Consider the following 21,412-nt stretch of genomic DNA (forward strand, 5'->3'; position numbering starts at 1 on the left):
GCAAACTACTGGATAAAAGTCTTTATAAAGAAACAAAGTCACTACCATGGAGGAATACATTTCCAAAGGAGAGAAAACCCATGCTCAGATATTATCTGGGGAAAATGCATTGAAATTCCTTTGTGATTAATAGAGTTTTCTCTCCTCAGGGTGACCTCTACCTTCAGAATATGATGGTTTTATTATGATTAATAAATTTCATTTCCACAGAGGAAAAGGAACAGTGTCAGCTTAAACTTCAAGCAAGTAGTCTTCTTTTTAAATGCTAATTTGTAAACATGCCCTTGCATGACACGAAAATTTAGAAGCTCACAAGGTTAGCAGAATAGATTCAGATTCCATTCTGAAAATGGGGCCAAGGATTTAAGGCATATTGTCAAATTGGAAACCAGTAAGCAGGGCAGTCACCAAGTGATCCAGTCTTTTATTCATTCAATGAGCCACAATTTTGTCAGCATGCTTATTTTTCATTAAAATTTGTATTATTTTAATGCTCTTTTATAATTTACACTAGAAACAATCACTGTAGATAAATGATACACTAGGGCATACATTTAATTTTTTTTTAAAAAGGAAAACCTATTTCGAATAGTTTAATAGAACAGTATATATTACAAATTGTTAAATCACTGCGTCAATACCAACTATAGGTACCCGTCATAACGAATTAGAAATTGTTGTCTCAAGGGCTATGTTTACGATGGACATTTTATTATAATTTCCCATTGGTGCACAAGTAGTGGGAACATCAATGTAAGGGATGTGCCAACATTTTTCACACGTAGATAACATGGTGGTAAAAAAACATAGCTGACAAAGTGCTGGCGGCACACAACATTGCAACTACTGCTGGATCTGCATAACAATGGTAGAATTATAGGAAATTTTAAAATAAAGCTCACCATCCTAGTTTAGAACATCGCTGTAAATATTCACATGGGGCTGGATCCTGAAATCCTTACATATCACTCCTTACAGCAAAAGACTCATTTAATTCAATGGGAATTTGTCAGAGTACAGCCTGAGTAATAATGGAGTAAAAACTGACTTCAGGATCGATTACCTTGTGTGGTAAGAACTCACCATGTTTTAAAATTGCTCAAATACTGTTGAAAAAGTGGATCTGTTGTTAACTGCTGGAGAGAGAGTTTGGTTTTTTTTAAATTTAAAATGACTAAATGATACTTGCATATGAACATTGTTCACAAATATAAACAATTGGCTACAATAGCTTCAAGGTGTCATTTTTTACATTTTGTGTAGATATGTCTGAAGTCGCTAAAAACTGAGGAATGTATCCCTTACTCCACTCCTAGTTTTTTTATAATCTTTTTAGATTGTAAACTCTTTGGTGCAGAGACCATATTTTCCCTATGCGCCTAACTCCGGGAATGGGGCTCTGATCCTAAATGGGGACTTAGTATCATTTGAAAACTGTTTAATAATATACACTATTAGGTTTAATAACAAAAGTATCAGGGGGAAATTCATAATCTATAGTGCAACCCAATTAACACACTTTTCCTTGCTAGAACAATCTGAGCAGTGTAAAAGGAATGTATTAAATAAAACTAAATTCAGGAATCTGATTTTCTCGCATCACTGATCCAAAACAAATATTTAGGAAAAAAAGTATTGATCATGAAAATATTTCTACTGGTCTGTCCCAAAGACTTCTTTCCTTGGCAGGTCATTGTTGGGGTGACGTAAATTGCTCTGCATTGAGCAAACTGAATCCAAATTTTCACTGGCTCTAGTAATAATCTGCCACGCTGTGAGCCATTAAAGATCCATTTCAACAGTCATGAGACAATAAAATTTAAAGTCATCTCCTTCTGATTACTATTTTTGTTCTCCCATTTTTTTTCAATTTGGACATTTGTTTAGTAACCCATATATTAGAAATTACTAGAATATTTTGTAACTGTTTTGAAAATGGCTATTAACCCAAATAGTATAAAGTACAAGTTTTGAGCTTTAGCAGTGTTTAAACGTGTGTTGGCTAAAATAAAGTAAAGATTCAGATGGGAAAGACTGCAATCAGAAAGATGTAATTTTATAGTCCAATCTCTTGTAATTTGCCAGGGCTAGAAACAGATTACTTGTATCATTGGAAAACTAATAATTCTACTGTTTCCACTATATAAAGCATTTTTATTAGCTGTAACGGTTAATGGACTATCTGACCTTACAATCATTGTTCCCTTGGTCTTGCAGCTACTAGAGCTTGGACCCAGTGTAACTTTAAATTGCTTAAATTCTGTGTGTTGATTGCTATTTGACAATAAAGCACTAACCTAATGTAATTTTAGAAATAGATAATGTTACCCTTATCAACTGAATAGACAGGGTTGCCTAGGCAGCAGAAGGTACAAGAAAATAAGCAGTGACTTCTGTCTCTAGAGCTTCACCATAACCCTGGTGCTCACCAGTGGAAGGGGGAGCAGGACTACAAAAAGTGATGCCAGGGAAACATCCCAACCAATTGGTGCCATGTAAAGCAGAATCCTGATCTCTTCATTGACTATCTGATCTTGACAGTCAGCAGGGAAGCTTTTAATAGGCAGCAAGTTTAAAACAAACAAAAGTAAGTATTTTTTCACACAATGTACAGTCAACCTGTGGAACTCCTTGCCAGAGGATGTTGCGAAAGCCAAGACTATAACAGGGTTCAAAAAAGAACTACATAAGTTCATAGCGCATAGGTCTATCAATGGCTATTAGCCAGGATGGGCAGAAATGGTATCCGTAACCTCTGTTTGCCAGAAGCTGGGAATGAGCAACAGGGGATGGATCACTTGATGATTACCTGTTCTGTTCATTCCCTCTGGGGCACGTGGCATTGGCCACTGTCGGAAGATAGGATACTGGGCTAGATGGACCTTTGGTCTGACCCAGTATGGTCATTCTTATGTTTTTATGGGGCAGAAGGAGTCAGAGTTATAATAGTGATATTATTAGAGTAGAGGCAGGCAAGTTTCAGTGGCCAGAGAAAAGGAAGGCTTAGTTGCAATGGTGACCTGCCTCTCTCCCTATAAATGGTTGCAATGATCGGTCACATCAGCCAATCTACTGGTCCCTTGGATCACCATGACAGACTTTAAGAAGTCACCATGGGGCTGGTGTCAGGCCTTTATTTCCTGCCCAACACCTGACATTTTTTAAGAAAACAAAAATACTGAGTGATAATATAAAGCAGCTACTCATGTTTCACCTCCTTATTTCATGGTATGGTAAGGTTCACAAGTAACATACTTGCAGTAGAATATCCTGTTACATCCCATGTTAAGTCATGCTTGTTAATTATACTTTTAAATAGCAAAAAGGAAAAGAGTCCTTTTGTAGTTGCGCCTGGCACACAAAGCACAGCCAGATTCTTTGTTCACCTCTCAGCTGGTGGATCTGCACTATGCAGCAGTTGTACTCTGTTTACGTATATTTATTCACAAATTTTTAGTGCATATTCTAGAGTAGTCCCTCCACACAGGATGACACACTTAAGATTTTTTTAAATTTACTTTCAGTCATTTTCTTTGGTCTTGAACGTTTAAAGAATTCTACAATCTTCCACCTTTATTCACCTTTATTATATCAAAGGCCCAGATCACCCCTTAAGAAAAGTGTGTAAGGGGACCCTCTGGATACGGATTTCTGCCCTGCACCACAGAGAGTAGTTTACAGGTTTGCATTGTGGAGGGCTGGAAACTTGGCAGTCTTGGGAGTGTATACTAGTCCTATATAGCAGCAGTTCTCAAACTTTGGGTTGGGACCCCAAAGTGGGTTGCGACCCCATTTTAATGGGGTCGCCAGGGCTGGCTTAGACTAGTGGGTGCCTGGGGCCAAAGCCTGATCCCCACTGCCTTGGGCTTCAACCCTGGGTGGCGGAGCTCAGGTTACAGGCCTGTCTGGTGCTGAAGCCCTTGGGCTTTGTCTCCCCGGCCCCCACCCCCGGCTCAGGGTGATGAGGTTTGGCTTTGGCCCCCTCGTCACCTCGGGAGGCCGGGCTCAGGCTTCACTTCCCTCCTTCCTGCGGTCATGTAGTAATTTTTGTTGTCAGAAGGGGTTCGCGGTGCTATGAAATTTGAGAACCTCTGCTATAAAGTATTAGCCAGAAAAGCTAATACAGCTGAGGTCATCTCTAATGATATTAAAAATTTTCTGTGGCACCCTCCACATTCACTGAAGGTTCTGGGGCAGCTGTGGCTGGGACAATCCCTGGTAGCATGGCTCTAGTAAAGCTGTTCTTTCAGAGAGCCGGAGGGAAGGGGCCAGCACCCAACCCCTGGATGGGACAATAAGATGGGATTTCCAGGAGGAGATCTTCATAAAAAATCTCCTCCATCTAGCAGAGCAACATTCATAACTTGAAATGTTGAATAGTGATCTTCAGTATTTCTGATTTCCCAGGAACATAAAGAGAGATAGGGAACCAAATTCAGACTTAACATAAGAAGGTGAAACACCAAGGTCCTCAATAATTAACCTGCTGACACAAGGTCTGATTTTGAGCTATGGAGTTTGCATTTCAATATGGTAAAGGCTGGATAGCTAGCTGCCTTACAGGCTTTTGGGAGTGATTCTGGACGCTCTAGACAGAGTCCTAATTTAGAACGTGAGATCCTTCAGGCCTCAACCTTTTCTTTCTCCTTGGCTCTAAAATGCCCAGCACTTGTCGGTACTAATTCATTAATACATAACAGGTATATAAATTTTCCTGTATAGTGCAAGCAATATATATTTTTTAATAAAAGTTCCTTTGATTGCAGACTTAGTGGAGGATTCCACAGAAAGATTTTGTTCATCTTCCATAGGACATAAAGCCTTTGCTGGGATATTTGTGTGGGAATAGTTATGACTCTTGCCTTTACTTAGGAACAGCCCTGTGTGTGTTCTTTATTTCCTCCTCCATTGCTTTCTTGTCCGTCAGGGGGAATTTACAATGGTATTACTTTTACCCGTAATGATCTTTCTAAAATTCATCAAGTAACAGAGAACCAAGCCTTTGTGGCCTGTTTTACATGAGTTTGTCATTTCCTTAGCACCTGTGGGGGTTCTATTTTGTGTGGGTTTTTATTTACTGATGCCTTTCATCCCAATTGTGGGAAACTCATGGAGTGGAGGCATTTGTTTGTTATTAGTCTGGTTAGTAAAAAGAATTTTTGATTGACAGCACCAGTTTTTCTCTTGCCTGGTGAGGGGTGTCATCACCTATTCCCATTACTGTCCAGCACTGAAGGAACTTAAAAGTGAAAATCCCCCTCAACCCTTTCTGTAGCTTGTTATATACCTGCAGACACCTGACACTGGGATGCCACCTTGGAAGATCTGGTCAGCTAAATAGGATTGGTCAATATTTTGATTGCAGAAATACCCAGATGCTACAAGATGTGGTATTGGTGATACCATAGGTGATGCTCTCCCCTCTTAGTCATAAGTGAATTAGTGCCTCAGCATGGTGCTAGCGTCTGGGTGCTGCTCAAGGATTTTATTTCAGATGTAAAATCAAGGGTGTTAACCTAACGTCTAAGTCAAATTCTAACTTGATAATTACATCCTGCCTACCTACATTCCTCCTTATAGTTTCTACCAGGATAGTTATTTTCTCGTTATGCTGATACTAATTCTCCTAATAAAAATTGTTGCGTGGAGATATTGGGGCATAGTAAATACCATGTTCCACCTGAAAAGTGGCTGCCATCCATGGGAAATGAATGATTCTTACTTTAGTCTGCAAAGCATTTTTGGATTATTAATTTATTAATTATCATTATTATATTGTAAGTATTTAACAGGTTGTTTTCTAGCATACTGTACTGTGTACTTGACAACAAAACTTTTTCTGAAGTCTGCATTTTTATTTACTCTTAAACTTTGCAGGCTACAATACTGCTCTTTTAAATTCAGTTTTTGAAGTGTAATGAGTGTAACAACATACAGATTTTGCCATTTGTTCTTTGTCTACTGCACATGTGTGTGTAAACCATAATGTATACACAGACCCCAGAAATGGCATCTCCAAGTCCCATATTTTCATCGTATCACAGAATTGGTTTCTGGATATATTAAGCCATAGTTGCATTTCTCTAAGACCATAGTGCAAAGAATACATTGACACACACAGACACACCTGTTGAGATCAGTAGAAACATAGATTATTCACTTTTTTGTTATCAAAAGAGCTTCAGATTGCAAATCCTCCATTTACAAATCACAGAACCCCAGCTTTACTTAATCTTGTCATGTTGTCACATTTGACTAGCCATGTGAACTGACCTAGAACTGTAAGCACAAGGAAGGCAAGCTGTCAAAGAGATAATGACAAAGATGCCAACAAGGGCTGCCAGTGTTTTCACTGAGTGAGATAGAAGGATTAATCAGACTTCACTACAGAAAAACAGAGGATAATCCAAGTGTTTACTGATTTTATCAACTGATCCCATGGTTGCACATCTTATAACAACAACTACCAGGAGCTGTAACAAATAAAGTTCCATATAAGCCATACACAGCTATTTACAGCAGCAGTAAAAGGACGTTTAAAGTGCCAACATAAGGGATACTTGAATTTACTGAGGAAATTTAATTGTTTGCATTAGTACAGCATTTCCTACCCTTTGCAAAGCACGAACCTCAAGATTTGTCATTTTTCACAGGGAAAAGCAACACAGACATTAAAATTAAATATGGTACTAGCAGAAGACATTCAGGTACTCCAGCTATCCTTCATCTATGCTTTTACAAGGTTAGTGGGAGAGGAAAATATAATAAGAAAGGTATCTAGTTCAAAATGCTCTGCCAAATGGCTGCATGAAATGAAGTCAACTCCTTGGGCAGCACAAAGGAATTCTCAAAAGTAAACTTATATGTCTTTACACTGTGATCTAAATAAAGCTGACGCCACTATCTCAAACTGTGTTCTTTCACTTTTGAAAATGATTTAGATTATTTGTATATGTAATTCTTGGTAATTCCTTTTAAACTTCCATATCTGGCCAGTATCTCTCCCCTTTATCTCAGAGTAAGGCAGTGAGTTGTCTGAGGGAAGAATTTGTCCAGATATGATTAGCTATGTATCATGTTGAAGGTTCAGCATACAGGCATCTCAGCCACATTTATGTACTGATGAAAATATTCACTTTGAAATAACTGTCTACCATATCTTGCTAGTGCTCCATGCATAAAACTTGCACTGGTGCCAGAAAACTGCACAGATCAATGGCAGTATTTGGGAACTTTGCAAACCTGGCAATCAAGATGATTTAAAAAACTATACATTCCACTCAAACCATTTACAACATTGTTGGGTGCCTGACTCTTCATCTATAAGCCAAGAGATAAAAATAGCATAGTTTTGCAATGTTAGAAATTAAAGCAATCAGAATTTTTGTCATCTTTTTGGGGAGACTTTGTTTCACCAAAGTACTTGGCTCATAATTTTATCTAAGGCCGTATATTTCTAAAGCTAAGACATACACTGGTATGTTACATACATTCATTCATTCATTTTTATTTCCTTGGGGAGGGAGGATAACTATGATTGAAGACAGGAAATGAATAAAGTCGTGAGTTGAAAAAAAGATGTTATATCCACTTGTACCACATTTCAGTTAGAAAGCAGGTTCATATAATAAACTTTGCCCAGGTCTCTCTCGCACCTAAACCATAAACAGAGTGCACACATGCTCCTGAGGGAAACAGTATCAACTATGCAAGCACACTGGATTTTGTTGTTCTTGTATGGCAGAGTCACAAGAAGTTAAAAATTATAGGAAAAGAGGTCTAAATCTAGAATAGTCAGAGTGTGTCCCAGCAAGCACCTTTCTTCAGGGAACCTGCATTTTGATATTATAAAATCTGAAGTAAAGATTTAAATTCTGCTTTGGGAAAATAATTCAAATATACCAACATTCCTACAAAAATACTGTTTTGCAATCAACATGTATTTACAACTACAAATTTTGAGCCACAACACATTCAGAGCCACGTTCTACCCTCCCATGGAGTTTGATGCTGTGAGATGCCAAATGCCTCTGCATCTCAGGATGAATTCTGCCCTTGTATGCCCATTTCCAGAAATGTGCTGGAGAGGGTTCTTTGGAGATTCTTGTTAAAATGTCATAATCAGCTGAATGGAGGGTCAAGACAGCTTCCCTTCCTCTGATCTAATTTACTCTCCACACGTTGTTTAATGATTCCTGCCAAAGATGACCTAGCCCTGAAGCATATAACATTTGTTCTGAAGAGCAATTTTTTTGGCCTTTGAAAGCACTGGATTCCATCAAGTGTCAGATATTAAAAAGTCCTAGGGAAGGATCCTCCTGCCAGAGATATCTATGTTTGATATGAGCTCACTACACTCTACATTCATTTTTAGCGTCTCATTTTAACCATAACCAAGGAAGACAGAAAAACCACTTGGCAAGCCAACATCTGTTGAAGGTACTAGGTGTGAGAATTTTACAAAAGCTCCTATACAACACACATTCTTGGAGAGCCTTCTCCAAGCTCATTTATTATAAATACTTGATATAGTGCAATCTGGTTCATTCTACAAGTAAAATAATCACTCTTCAGAAGAAATCTTATGTACTTCAGGGTTAAGTTATCTCTGGCAGGAATGATTAAGCAGCCTTCACCATAGCAGGGAGATCACCCAACCCCTCCCTTCAATCTGATGAAACTTTAACAGTTGTTTTCCTGATTAGTTATATTATTATTCTCGCACACACACACCATTTGCAGGGGGATGAGATAAAGACATACACACAAATTCCATATTTTGAACAGGGTTTTATATACTATCAGTACATTCAGTATAACCCAATCCTACAAAAACACGAGTAATGTTATTAAGTTCAGTTGGACTAATCACGTGTATAAAGTTACTCAGGTTGCAGTTTAACAAGAACAAACAGCACTACAGGACAGTTTAGAATACGATGGAAAGAATTTACGTGTCTTAATAAAATAATTCAAAAATTACTTCATTAATTCACTGAACACTAGATTTACTGATTTTGAAGGTCTGACCTAAATCAAGCGCAGGAGGCATAACCTTATTATTTAAAGTGCAGCTTTGCCTATTGTATTTCAATTCTGAGATTTAAAAATCAACAACACTGATGAACTTGTCATGAAAACTAGTGATTTAAATCAACAAACTTTTAGCAATTTACATTATAAAACCTGTGAATGTGGACCTGAGTGTGAATTCCTTGCACACCCAGAACTCCTTTGGACTCTAATGTAAGATTTATTTGTTCAAGGAATGCAAGATCAGGCCTCTCATTAGCTAGTTAAAGCTCATTCACTCAGATCACATAACAAAAAAAGCATCTACAGTCAGCTGTTTATTGATTTAGCTATCATTCTTAAAATTGTATCTAACCAAAAACTTATTTCTAAAACCATACAATGCAGGCAATCTAAGGTGAAACTAAAAGCTTTTGTAAATAGATACAAAGACCCAATTTCTGTCCTCAGTTACACCTGTGCAATACACTGAAGTCACTGGCAGAGTTTGGCCCATACCATAAGATTCCAAAGCAGTGACGTAATGCATGTTTGTACAGTCCTGGACATTTACAATTCCGCCAGTCCTGCAGGAAGGAAGGAAGTCCTTTTATTACAGAAACTCATTCTTATTCCATGGAATTCATCTTGCAGGACAGGAAATTGCCTGCAGAGCCAATGGACAGCTAAAGATCCAGGACTATAGTTAAAATCGTAAGTATATGTCTTTGAAAACAAAGTTTATTAAAAGAACTTTCTTCTTAACGAAACCTGCTAGAACTGATAAGCTCATTACAACCTGGAGCAGAACAGGAGAGAGGAAGGCTAATGCTGTGCATTTAGATGTAGCTGAATCCTGAACTCAGGGTCTGACCAAGCAAATGAGTTTCTAATACTGTCTTTTCAAATATGATGCAATTTTCAATTTATAAAGTTAAATACACACTGCTACTAATTTAGGATTCTAAACAGTTTGTGTTAAAAGAAGAACTTTTCAGATCACCTTTAAGAAACATGTAAATTGCATACAACATTACAAACGTCAGTATATGTTGATCTTACTATATATAATTTTCATTGACACAAATTGAAGGTTCTTGACGTATTTGAATATAGATCAGAATGTTTTAAAGTGTACAGTCTTCACCTTTCACTTGCTGCTACTGATGTTAATAGGGTATCCTATAAATCAGTGTTTTAATTCCAACATTTTGTTTTAGACTGCATAACCTTCAATCATTTTGCATGCAGAATTCCCATTAAATCAATAAGATTTTTGCTTAAAAATCAATGGCAGAATATGGCCCAATGTTATTACTATTTATTTTGGCTTCTGCGCAGAGCTTCACCTCAGGTAGCAAAATAATTCCATCCTTATCTGTATAAAGATTCAGACTGTTTCAAACTACATTATGTAACAGAGAGGATTTCCCTTGGTATAATCTGTATATTTATAAGATTACTTTTTGCAAATATCTTATAAAAACAATGCTTATTCCTCTGTACCCGGGTCCTTATAACACAATGTTATACTAGCAAAGAAACAGAGGGCCTTTGCTTAGGGTGATGCTCTGATGATATACAGATCTTCTTTCTCACTATCCTATCCGCAAATACAGACTTTGATGTGCTTTGGGGTCTGTACTATCTTTGTGGGCACCATTTGCCCCCAAAGAGTCATTCAGAAAAGTGATAAATCGATAGCATTTACAGGTGTCTATGCCTTTAATCCTATCTTTATTTCTGTTTGGGGAATTTTTGGTAACAATTTGGTCATACTGTACAGTAAATGTATGAAGCTTCAATATATTCTTACTTTTCTGGATCACACAATATTGAAACTGGAAATAAAACATCAAAGTCAGCAAAATAACCTAATGTCTTTTATATGGCAAAGCCTAAAGGTTTCAAGCTATAACTTAGTGAAACTATTCCAAAGATTTATATTATGGACTTTACTAAGCTTTCTCTAATGATTAACTGCAGCATGTGAAAAAGGATATTGAGACCTGGATGGATGCATCAAGAAGTATCAATGATTGTTACCTGCAGAGGTGTTACAAGAAATTTCATCTGCTGCAACGAAGACGAATTGATTTCTGCAAGAGAAGATAAAATTCACAATACTGCTTGCTGACTGGGAAATGTGCTAGCTGCCAATTGACTTGATGTTTACAGATGGGGTAGGGTAAGGGTGCTTAATTTTAATGAACGTAGCAAAAAAAAGTGTTGACGTATTTCAGTACTATATAGTTTATAAGGATCATGAGGTAGACATGCTGGGATCTTTTAAATGAAATAATGGTGACATCTGAATATGGACTATGTACAAACGCTTGCACTGGAAGCTTTACGTTTAGCGTTACAAATATGTCATGCTAAAATATATTTATAAAGTTTAAAAAAATCAAACTATATTTATATTAATGTATACACTAAAGGGCATTAAATGCAAAATGTAAAAAATCCTATATTTTACAGAAAAAAATGTAATTGACGTAGTAGAACTTAAAGGAGAATATTGAAAGTAAAATATTTTTGGCTTTTAAAGTTCTAATATGATGCTGAAACAGAAAATGCATTTTCTGCCATTTCCAAAAGAGAATTTATGACATAGTATATTCTTATATACTGTCATTTGAGCATTGGCATATGTTTGCTGCAGAATACTGAATATTGTTAATTCAAGAAATTATTGATTTGATATAAGCCTTCTCTTGCAAAATTCTTTTTTCTACCAGATAATATATTATTAAAAATGCAAAATACACTTTAAAATGTTCAAAATACAGAAAACTTCATTCTGACACAAAACCTGCTCCCTTTACTTATGTTATCGTCACACTTGAAGGCTCACAGTCAGCAAGGTGATCTGGATTTGGGCCACTGTATATTCCATGAATGATCTAATTAAGGACTTGCAATATTATCAGTTTATGCCCTTTTAGTGATGTACATAGTGCTGTCTAACTTCACTTGGAGTTGTGCAAGCATAACCAAGAATTTGACCCCAAATTTTTGCACTTAGATCCTGATTCATTCAAACTCCATCCAGCTTCTGTACCACAAAATCCTGCACAGTTGCACAAGCTGGAATATCTCACAACTTTTATGCACAAATTAACAGCTGAGGAGCTAGATCCAACTGGTATTAACTCTGCAGTATGGGATTAATCCTGCAAGGTCAGCACACTTCCTGTTACGTGCTACATACCCTCAGCTCCTATGGAAATCTGTGGATGTCGAGGGGCATAACACCACAGGAGCATGCACAGCACCTTTCAGGAGGGAACGCTAAAAGAACAAAACCTTCTCTCTATTACTTAATCCCTAATACGTTAAAAAAAAATTGAAACTCTTGTTTAAAGTCCTGTGAACACTGTAATTAAAATGTTCACCTTTTGATAAGGTGCACAGAACCCTATAATTTACACAAATAGTCATACTTTTTGGTTAAAATCAAGTGAAGTATCAGTTTAATATTGGCCATGCCTTCCATTAGGGATATTATATCCTGTACTTTCAGATGGGTGGAATAATGATCAAATGGCACATTTCCACCTCTAATTTCTATTGTCCTGAATTACCTGTATGGGGTGGTAATTTTGTTATTTATTCTTTATTTACAGTAATTTAACAATCTAGTGATATTTATCCTGTGTACTGCAATAATGAGTTGACATCTAAGCCTAAAGGAGTTAGAAATATTGTGAACATATAGCTATACTGTGTTTCATATATAATGCAAGTTTTTACCATATCTACTTCCAACATGTCTTATATGGTAATATTGATCCACGCAGAAGGCTTTAAATGTCTGCCTAACAAAGACGCCATCCAAGGTAAAGTAGACTTTATAGCTGTTGGTCCATAGGAACTCCTTTATCTCCTTTCCTATGCAGCTATAAAGTTGTTCCCTATTCTAAAAAATGATATTTTCTTCTAGAAAGCAGCCACATAGTGCTGGTTTAAGATTTTGTGGCTGGCTGAGAAAGTCCCTTCCTCAGGAGAGGAATCACAGACTCCATTATGCCCAACTGCTTTTATGTCACTCTGTCTCAAGAATAAGACAAAGCACGGATGTATCTGTAGGAATAATTTACTGCTTTAACTGCTTTCTGGAACAACCTAAAAACAATCATTCCTGTTTCTCACTTTATTTAACCAATTACTACAAATGATGTGTTGCTTAAAGTGTCTACAGATTGTACTAATACTTCCCAATTTTTCCCAGCTTTCAGCAAGTACATTTTTAAAAAAGTCTTCAAAGTCCCTGAATGGAACTGTGGCTACAAAGAGTTTAAAAGAAAAAGAAAAAAAAAGAGAGAGAGAACCTTTAAATATCTGCTATGTACAGCCCCTGTTACATGCCCACAGTGTTCACTGGAAGGCACAATTTCTCCTTGCACTTTGCTTTTTTATATTTTATTTTAGAAATCCATAAATCATTTTTCAAACTAAGGTATTGGTCAATGTAAAACCAGTTGATGTGAGAATTAAAGTACTCACATTATTTTCTTTATGGGGAAGTAAATGTAGCCGCTAGAGCACTCAACAGCCAAATTCAATTTATTATGAATAATTAGATGTTGTTGCTAATGATTCCAGTCATTTGCTTAGTAATTTGATGATCTTAATGTTTTTTGTAGTCACTGTCTATACTTTCCTAATGGCTTTACTACTTTATATTTCACAAGATACATATACCTAAAAGAAGAGTTGATAATCAGACTTGGCCCTTTTGACATGGCAAGATGTGTCACATGTGCCTTCTGCAGGAAGTCTGCTTATTCACTATGGGCAAAATTCTGTTCACCTGACTTATGGGAGCAATCCTACAGATTTCAACTTGACTTCTTACCTGAATAAGGCAAGTAAGAATCAGGCAACAAAGTGCACATACACAATATCTATTTAGAATACACCATAATAATTGAAATTAGAGATAGAAAAGGCCTATTAATCTAATCCATTCCTCTGCAAATGCAGGATTCCTCCCTTCAGTATAATATCCAACTTTAATTATGATTTGGGCTTCCACAACTTCACTTACAAGACTAATCCCAGTCTAGTAGTATAGATTTTTAAGTAGTATAGGTTTATAATAAAACATCAGTTTTAACAGCTAAATAAACAAAGTGAACTGGGTTTAAAGAACTCATAACATGAATATGGTAAGAAATTATAGGACTCTATGATGGATTTTAGTTTTTAAATGTTCACCACGTGACTTTGCACTGAAGTGCACTACATTTTAATTAGAATAGCTCCATACTTCAAAAGCTTTAATTACATAAAATATATTCAATTTGAAAATGACCTTAATATATTGTTAGACAATCCAAGGAATACTAGAGTATGCTCCAAAATTAAAACTTGATTATACAAGAAGTTCTGCTCCATTATTAAGGCCAAATTCTGCCACTGGATGCAAAATTTTCTCCTTAATGTTTGTCTACTATCAATTAAAAATAGGCTTCCATCTGTATCTCTAAATGTTTTGTATTTCAAGACAAACAGAAAATTTATACTGAAGTCCTAAAATATCTTATTTTATTTAAACAACATTTAAGAGCCCTAGAAAGGGCTACAGGAGATCAACTAAGACAGAAAGAAAAACTGAAAGAATAACATAAGTAATAAAGATATTTTAAAGTAAAGTGGGTAATTTAAATGTACAGGGCCTGATTTTCAGTTACTCCATTCCTGTGTTTGTGGCAGAAACAGGGAGAGGGAAGCAAAGGTGGCTTTAAGCTACTTTTTTGCTCACCTTATTTTGGGGCTCTTCATGCCCCAAAGTAAATTAAAACAGCTTATGTTCTGCTTCCTATAACCCCCTAAAGGGTGCTGGGAAAAAGAGCAGCAGCGGGCTGGCCTGACATGTACTCTCCACTGGGGGCTGGGCGCAGAACTGATGTAGAGCTCTTGCATCAGTTCTATACCCACAAGGGTGAACCTCTGCATAATGAGTAGGCTCAGGACTTTTCCTTCCTTGCCTCATTTATGCTGCCAGACTGATGTAAAGGGACATTAGTGTAACTGAGAATCAGGTCAATTGTGTCTGGATGCAATAAAAACTGTTTCTGACAATCATTAGAGTCTAAACCTTACTCTCTGTATGAGTATCTGAGATGACAAAGAACCACCAATGTGGGTAAGTTGTGGGGAGCCCCTGAAAGGGGGTATCTCCTCTTTGAGTGCCACTAAGGTCTGCTCTGTGAGAGTTCCATCTCAGGGAGAAATGGAGGGAAGCGGTCTTGGCTAGCAAATCCACCAGCCAACCCTCACATCTTTGCATGGGGACAGTAGGAGACAGTAAATTGTGGCTGCAATATTTGTCACAGAATGGCATCAACGGTGGTCCACAGGATGGGGAGGGGGAAGGATTCCACCTATCCCTCTGCTCAATTCCCTTTTTCATTTGGAGAGATTAATACATGCCCCTCCAATAGCTATGTTGGGACTTACACTGCCTTAGGAATCGTTGTTGGTCATCATTAATAATCCAATGAGTTACATGTAAGGATGAGCCAAACTAGGACCCCAAATCTAACTGCCCCAAGAACCTTTTTTTCTTTTGATGGGGTGAGGCAGGGAGGAAATATGGGTGCTGGTTAAAAGTATAAACCGAAAAGCAGGTCTGAAAATCTGAACTCTGTAATTAGAGCCTCTCGCTACTTACATTTATTGTAGATATAGTGCTAAATACCAGAAAGGATGACAAACCATTTACAGAATTCACTTCACCAGGTACCTAAAAGTAGACCAATTCTAAACTTAACCTGACAACTATTTAAAACAGATGCAAACTGACGAGCAAAAGGCTGCACATCAGAGGGCTCAGTGGTATCTCTGTACATCAGGTGGCACCTTAAGAGGGGGCCAACCCATCACAGGCAGGACCTAGCTATAATATATAACAGTTTAATACGAAGTTGAAAGCAGAAGTGAAGAATATATTTCCTAACTGAAACTGGACTAAGTTTTTATAAAACATGGTCTTCAGCAAATAATGTTACTATTAAATTTGGATGTTTTCAGGCGTGAAGTATACTTGAGGTTCCTGAATTCCCGAGGCTGGTCAACGGGCCACTGTGCAAATACTGCAGTATCTTCAGTGGATTATATGCATTTCCTTGCGTATTGTATTTTGAGTTGGCTAGTGCAGTTTTGGTAAGATTAAAGAGACTAAATAGCAGATGAGAGGCAAAGCAATCAATGACCGCAAAATGTCATAACCTCTCATACAAATGAAGCGTTCTATAGATTTTATTTCTCTCATTCCAGTAGTACTGACACAGGGCTCTCACAATATCTCTATACTGCATCTGGGAGCGAGCTTCCCACCCCAAAAAAGACAAGACTTCAGCTAGCTCACCTTGAGCTAGAGCTCTAAAAACAGCAGTGTGGACATTGCAGCTGTAGCAGAGTCTTGGGCGAGTCTCCAGAGCTCAGACCGAACATGTCAGATAGGCTTGAGAGCCCGAGCTGCAATGTCCACATCTGAGCTATACCCACCAGTTTTGAGCAGCGGAGCTTCAACGGGAAGCAGCTGCCTGCAGGGCAGAGGGCACGCTCTACGTAGATCTAGGGGATACAACCTGGTTCATACATTTTACTTTACAAAACTCACAGACCCTAAAGCATCAAACAATATGCATCCTGTTAATATCTAAAACCCAGAAGGTGAACGGTGAAAAAAGTGTCATTTTCAGAATACGTATTTAAACTTAATAAAAATCCATCTCCAATGGAAAAAACACCTGCTTCTGATTTTCTCATTTTCAATTTTTTCCTGTGTTTTTCTATCTCGTTCTGACTTTTTCCTCCCTCCATCATACCTTTTTCAGGAAGCTAGCTGGGATTTTACATCCAAATTTATTCTTCTCTTTGTGCTAACTATTGACATTGATTGCTCATCAATGATGGTGCCCCAACGACCAATGCGGTTATGGGAGTTATGATGATGATTGACATGATATGAGTGTGTGTACTCGGACTACACTTCACTGTGGATTCTATGGGCAACTATGATTTGTTCACATCAATTAGATCTCAAAGAATATGCTACAGAAATTCCTATTCCACAGCCCAACTATTCCTATTCTCACAGTACCAAAAAGGTAGTTGATTAAGGGGACTGAGATGTTCCATACACACATTTTCCTCAGACTACACTCCCCAAAAAGCTGAGTTATACCCATTTTCAATATTAATTAGCCCTCCACAGTGCCTGGTTAGTAACTTGGTAAGTGTCTTGAAATTATATTTACAAAATATATTCAAATTTGTTTACAGCACATAGTGCTAAATTCAGAAGCTACATGTATGTTAATACTATAATTAGAGTGTTTTTTAAAAATGTGATATTTAGTAGAGCCAGGTCAACCATTTGTAATTGATAATTTATTTGATTTTTTGCCTCTCTTTCTACTCACAAATTGTCTACGACCATGCTGCAATTTTCCTAGATGTATAAATAAGTTTTTGTCTTCAGATTTTTTTTCTTTTGAGTGTGCAATAATTGAGATTCAAATGGTGTTGATTAGCTTTGAGTGGACACATATTCCACATGGTATCTTTCTGTTCTTTGAATAAAGATGAAATTAGGTATTAGAATCAGGTTTCCAGGACAAGTACACTTATGAATTTAAAATCTGTTTTCCACCAAATTTACCAATGGTCTCTTAAAATTCTCTGTCCTCTCAAACATTCATGCCAGGAATTTTGTTCACTAGACATTGCGCAGACTCCAAACACCAAAGAGTGTGAGCATAGCCACAGAAATTCCATTCTGATTTTTTTGATACAATCCTGGAGCTTTAGAATCCCACAATGTGCTGCAGGAAGGAAGTGGAAGTGTCCCTTCATTTAAAAATGTGAATGAAGGTTTCTGGAAACATTTTTACACCATTCACCATGCTCTGCTGCTTAGTTACATATAATTATGCACAAGTACAACTTCAGCATATCTCCCAAATCAAGTGGCAGATTAAGGTAAAATGGGGATCAGACAGCAGAAGATTACTGCAGAGTAGGTGATGATGTAGTGCAAAGCTAAAACCGCTGCCAGCTAGCCCTTTGTTGGTGTAAACAGCATTTGGGCTCCTTTTAGGAGGAAGACTGAGGGTTCAGAAGCGACAGGCAACAGCTCATTTGGGGGAAGGAAGAGATCTGCATAGAAGGCACTGTCTGGGATGCAGGAGGCTAGCAGGTTGGGAGCCAAGAGTTTCAGGTACCTTCATGATTTGGTGGATCGAGGTGCTATTTGACCTTAATCCACCCCATTTTCAGGCTAGATTTTGCCTATGCAATCTGCCCTGTGTAAGAGTTGGATTAGCTTCACCACCCCAGAGAAAGAATTCTATTTCAGGCACCTTTCCTTGTCTGTTCCTCCATTGCTTTTTTAGTGGTAATTTGCTACTGGCCCTTCCTAATAGTAGATTACTACCCCGGTGACAGTTCAGCTACACAAATCTTTGCCCATCTCTCTGTTAGGGGGTTATGTGTGTGCAATCCCTCTCTCGCTCTCTCTGCAAGTCTGTAGCAGAGAGGCAGCTAGGACACATACAACCCTGCTTAAAACTCTGTGTGGCCACGAAGGGTTGTATGTACCCTGCCTTCTCTTATAGGCCTAGGCCAGGCCACAATTTGGCCCTTGATGTTACTTTGTAGGGTTTGTAATGGAATCTGTTAGATTTAGTATGTAGCATTACATTAAAAAGAAATCTTTAACGTGCACGAAAAATTAACCCAACACTCCTAGAACCTTGCAATCCTTCCTGTTCTACCAGGGTAAATTCTGTCTGGTGAGAGTGAGATTCTGTAAAATAGTCAGAAGCCTCTGTAGAAGACAGGAAGGGTTTAAAGGCTTCAAGGACTGTGGGCACACACACAAAAGATTACAATAGCCCTATGAAATACCAAGCATAAAAGAAAAATGTATAAACATAAACCATTAGAACTGTGTAACAAATGGGCTCAATCTCACAGGAGCTCTTGAACTTTAGTCACTGACTTTATAAACTATACAGGAATCACTTTCCTTGCCAGTGAAGTGCAGCCACCTCTGAATGTAACATGGCAACTGTTGGAAACAGTGCATATCAACAATACATAGCAGATTAGAACTGAAACAAATACAGTATTGAGCAGAAATTACAGTGGGAAGTATTAGCCTATCTGCCATTAGCAGCCCATCTCTGGTAAAAGCAGCAAGGGATTTACTAATACAAAAGGCCAGCATTTAGGTTTTATGGACCAGTTTCTCAGCTGTTGTACATTGATGCAGCTCCTTTGAAGCTAATGACTTTAATGGAATGACACCAATTTACTCCAGCTGAGGATATGGCCCTCCGTATCAGTGGCAATGACAGCCCGTAACTGTGATGTGAAATTTATACATTTCTAAATAAAATTATTTTAAACACTTTAGGTTTTCTACATGCTCTAAATCTTTCAGGGTTTTGTTTGTTTGTTTGTTAGGGAGAATTCCAACCAGACTGATGGTTGGCTGGCTGAATAGCATTCTTAACAATAATTTACAGAGAAAGGTAAAATCTTTTTATAAAGACTCCCCGCCTCTTCCTTCTCCTGAATTCCTGAATTTCAGTATCAAGGCTATTAAAGGACTGCAACATGTTGACATTTAGTTTAATATGTGTTGTAAGAAGGCTGATTTTGCTATTATCTTGTTTTATATTTCCAGTAACTATAAGATCAAAGTCCATTATCATACTTGTAGCATTTAAATCACAATACATGGAGACAACTTAACAACTTTACAGTTATACCCAGAAATCAAATACTCTCTTAAATGAAGTCAAAGTATATTATAAACAAAACAGATCTTTTCCTCGCTTGTATTCATCCAGTGGTATCCAGCTTCAACAAAACTGCCAAAAAAGTTGGGTGAATTGAATTACACTGGGAAAATCTTTACTACCATACTAATCTTGTTCGTACCAGACAACTTTTACCCAAGCAGTTCACTGTCAAACCTAACTGACAAATGTGACTAAGATGGGGTAGGGGGACATAGGAAGTGACTGTTTTTGTTCCACAAATATTCAAATGTGAAAACTGTCATGATGTTCTGCACCTGGATCTCCCACTTTCGAGTCTGGAAGTAAAGGAATGTCACCCAAATTTGCTGCCATTCCTCTTCTCCTGGGGGATGTCCTTTTGTAGATTTTGAAGTGAGGCTAGAAGGGGTGGAGGCCCTGTCTTTGGATTTCTGCACCAAAATCCAGTACTGTAATAATGTAGTATGTGGGGAGTATTGCCTCATGTTGAAAGAAGAGCCCCTCTTCTTGCCAAGTGAAGCAATCAAATTAATGCCTCTGTATTACTTTTGTCTAGGTCCTCTCAGTGGCTGGTACTGAACAGCTGCAGAGGGAATCTAGTCAACAGCATTATGGTTCCAGCAGGAGCCAAGCACCAGGGAGAGTAGAGGAGACTCGGTGGAGCCAAGAGATGTCCCTTCAGGTGATGCCCTGTCCCACAATTTTGTGAATGTGAACCAGGCAGGAGTGCTTCAATTTCAGCCCGATTAGTGGCGGTGTTTGTCCCGTGGGAGCGGGTGAGGTCACACTGTGTAGAGCCCAGCATTTTGAGCCCGGGGCAGCACTGAGCAGGATTGAGCAGCTGACTCCCAGCATGCTGGATCTGACTTTCCGGCGGCCTTTTACTGCCTCACAAGTCCCTGTAATTGCATGGGTTACAGGTGACTAATGCCACCACTGGCCCAGAAAGGAGAGATTTTCACTACTAAAAGCGCCTTTCACTTTCAACAAAAAAATTGTGGCAAGAGGGGGAAAAATTCTCTTTTGCCAAGTTGCTGAAATGTGAATTCTCAAGAGCAGTGAGAATATGGTGCAGCCATATGGGAAACTGGCCATCCCAGTTTAAATTTGAAAGATTTTGCCAGAATTTGGACAGAATTAGCTTAAATTAACAATTGCTAAAATTTCTATAACTATTCTCTCACCAAAGTTTCTGTAAACATGCTTTATTTTTTGACACTTACACATTTTTGACCCACAGTCAAAGTAATATTTTACTTAATATATCAGTGGGATTTCTGTGCATGTGCAGAAGTATATCCAAAATTATGTTAATGGTATTAAAGGACTAAGGAGTAGAGCTTTAAGAATAAACACCAGCAACTTGGTCTGTCTTCAATAGGAGCAGGATTATACACTAATATTTTCAAACTTGGGTGCTTAAAATAGGGCACCTCAGTCCGTATGTGAACAACTAAATGAGTGACCTGATTTTCAGAAGTGCTGAGTGTCTGCAACTCCCACTGAAGTCAATACAAGTTGTGGCTGCTCCAGCATCTGTGAACATCAGGCCACTTATGTATCTAAATTTAAGCATCCACATTTGAAAATGTTGA

General features: G+C 37.9%; 1 protein-coding gene across 43 annotated transcripts in view; it reads right to left on the reverse strand.

Annotated features, from left to right (window-relative positions):
* RBFOX1 (RNA binding fox-1 homolog 1) overlaps positions 1 to 21,412 on the reverse strand; it is a 2,443,894-nt gene that overhangs the window by 6,328 nt on the left and 2,416,154 nt on the right. For 10 of the 43 annotated variants that reach the window (XM_075132792.1, XM_075132791.1, XM_048868139.2 and 7 more), the window contains one exon: positions 11,059 to 11,111. The exons of the other annotated variants lie outside the window; for them this stretch is intronic. In XM_075132792.1, coding sequence (XP_074988893.1) covers positions 11,059 to 11,111 — 53 coding nt within the window. The remainder of the gene's footprint in view (positions 1 to 11,058; positions 11,112 to 21,412) is intronic. 43 annotated transcript variants of the gene reach the window in all.

This window comes from Caretta caretta, chromosome 10 (genome assembly GCF_965140235.1).
Source record: "Caretta caretta isolate rCarCar2 chromosome 10, rCarCar1.hap1, whole genome shotgun sequence".
Classification (NCBI taxonomy): Eukaryota; Metazoa; Chordata; order Testudines; family Cheloniidae; genus Caretta; species Caretta caretta.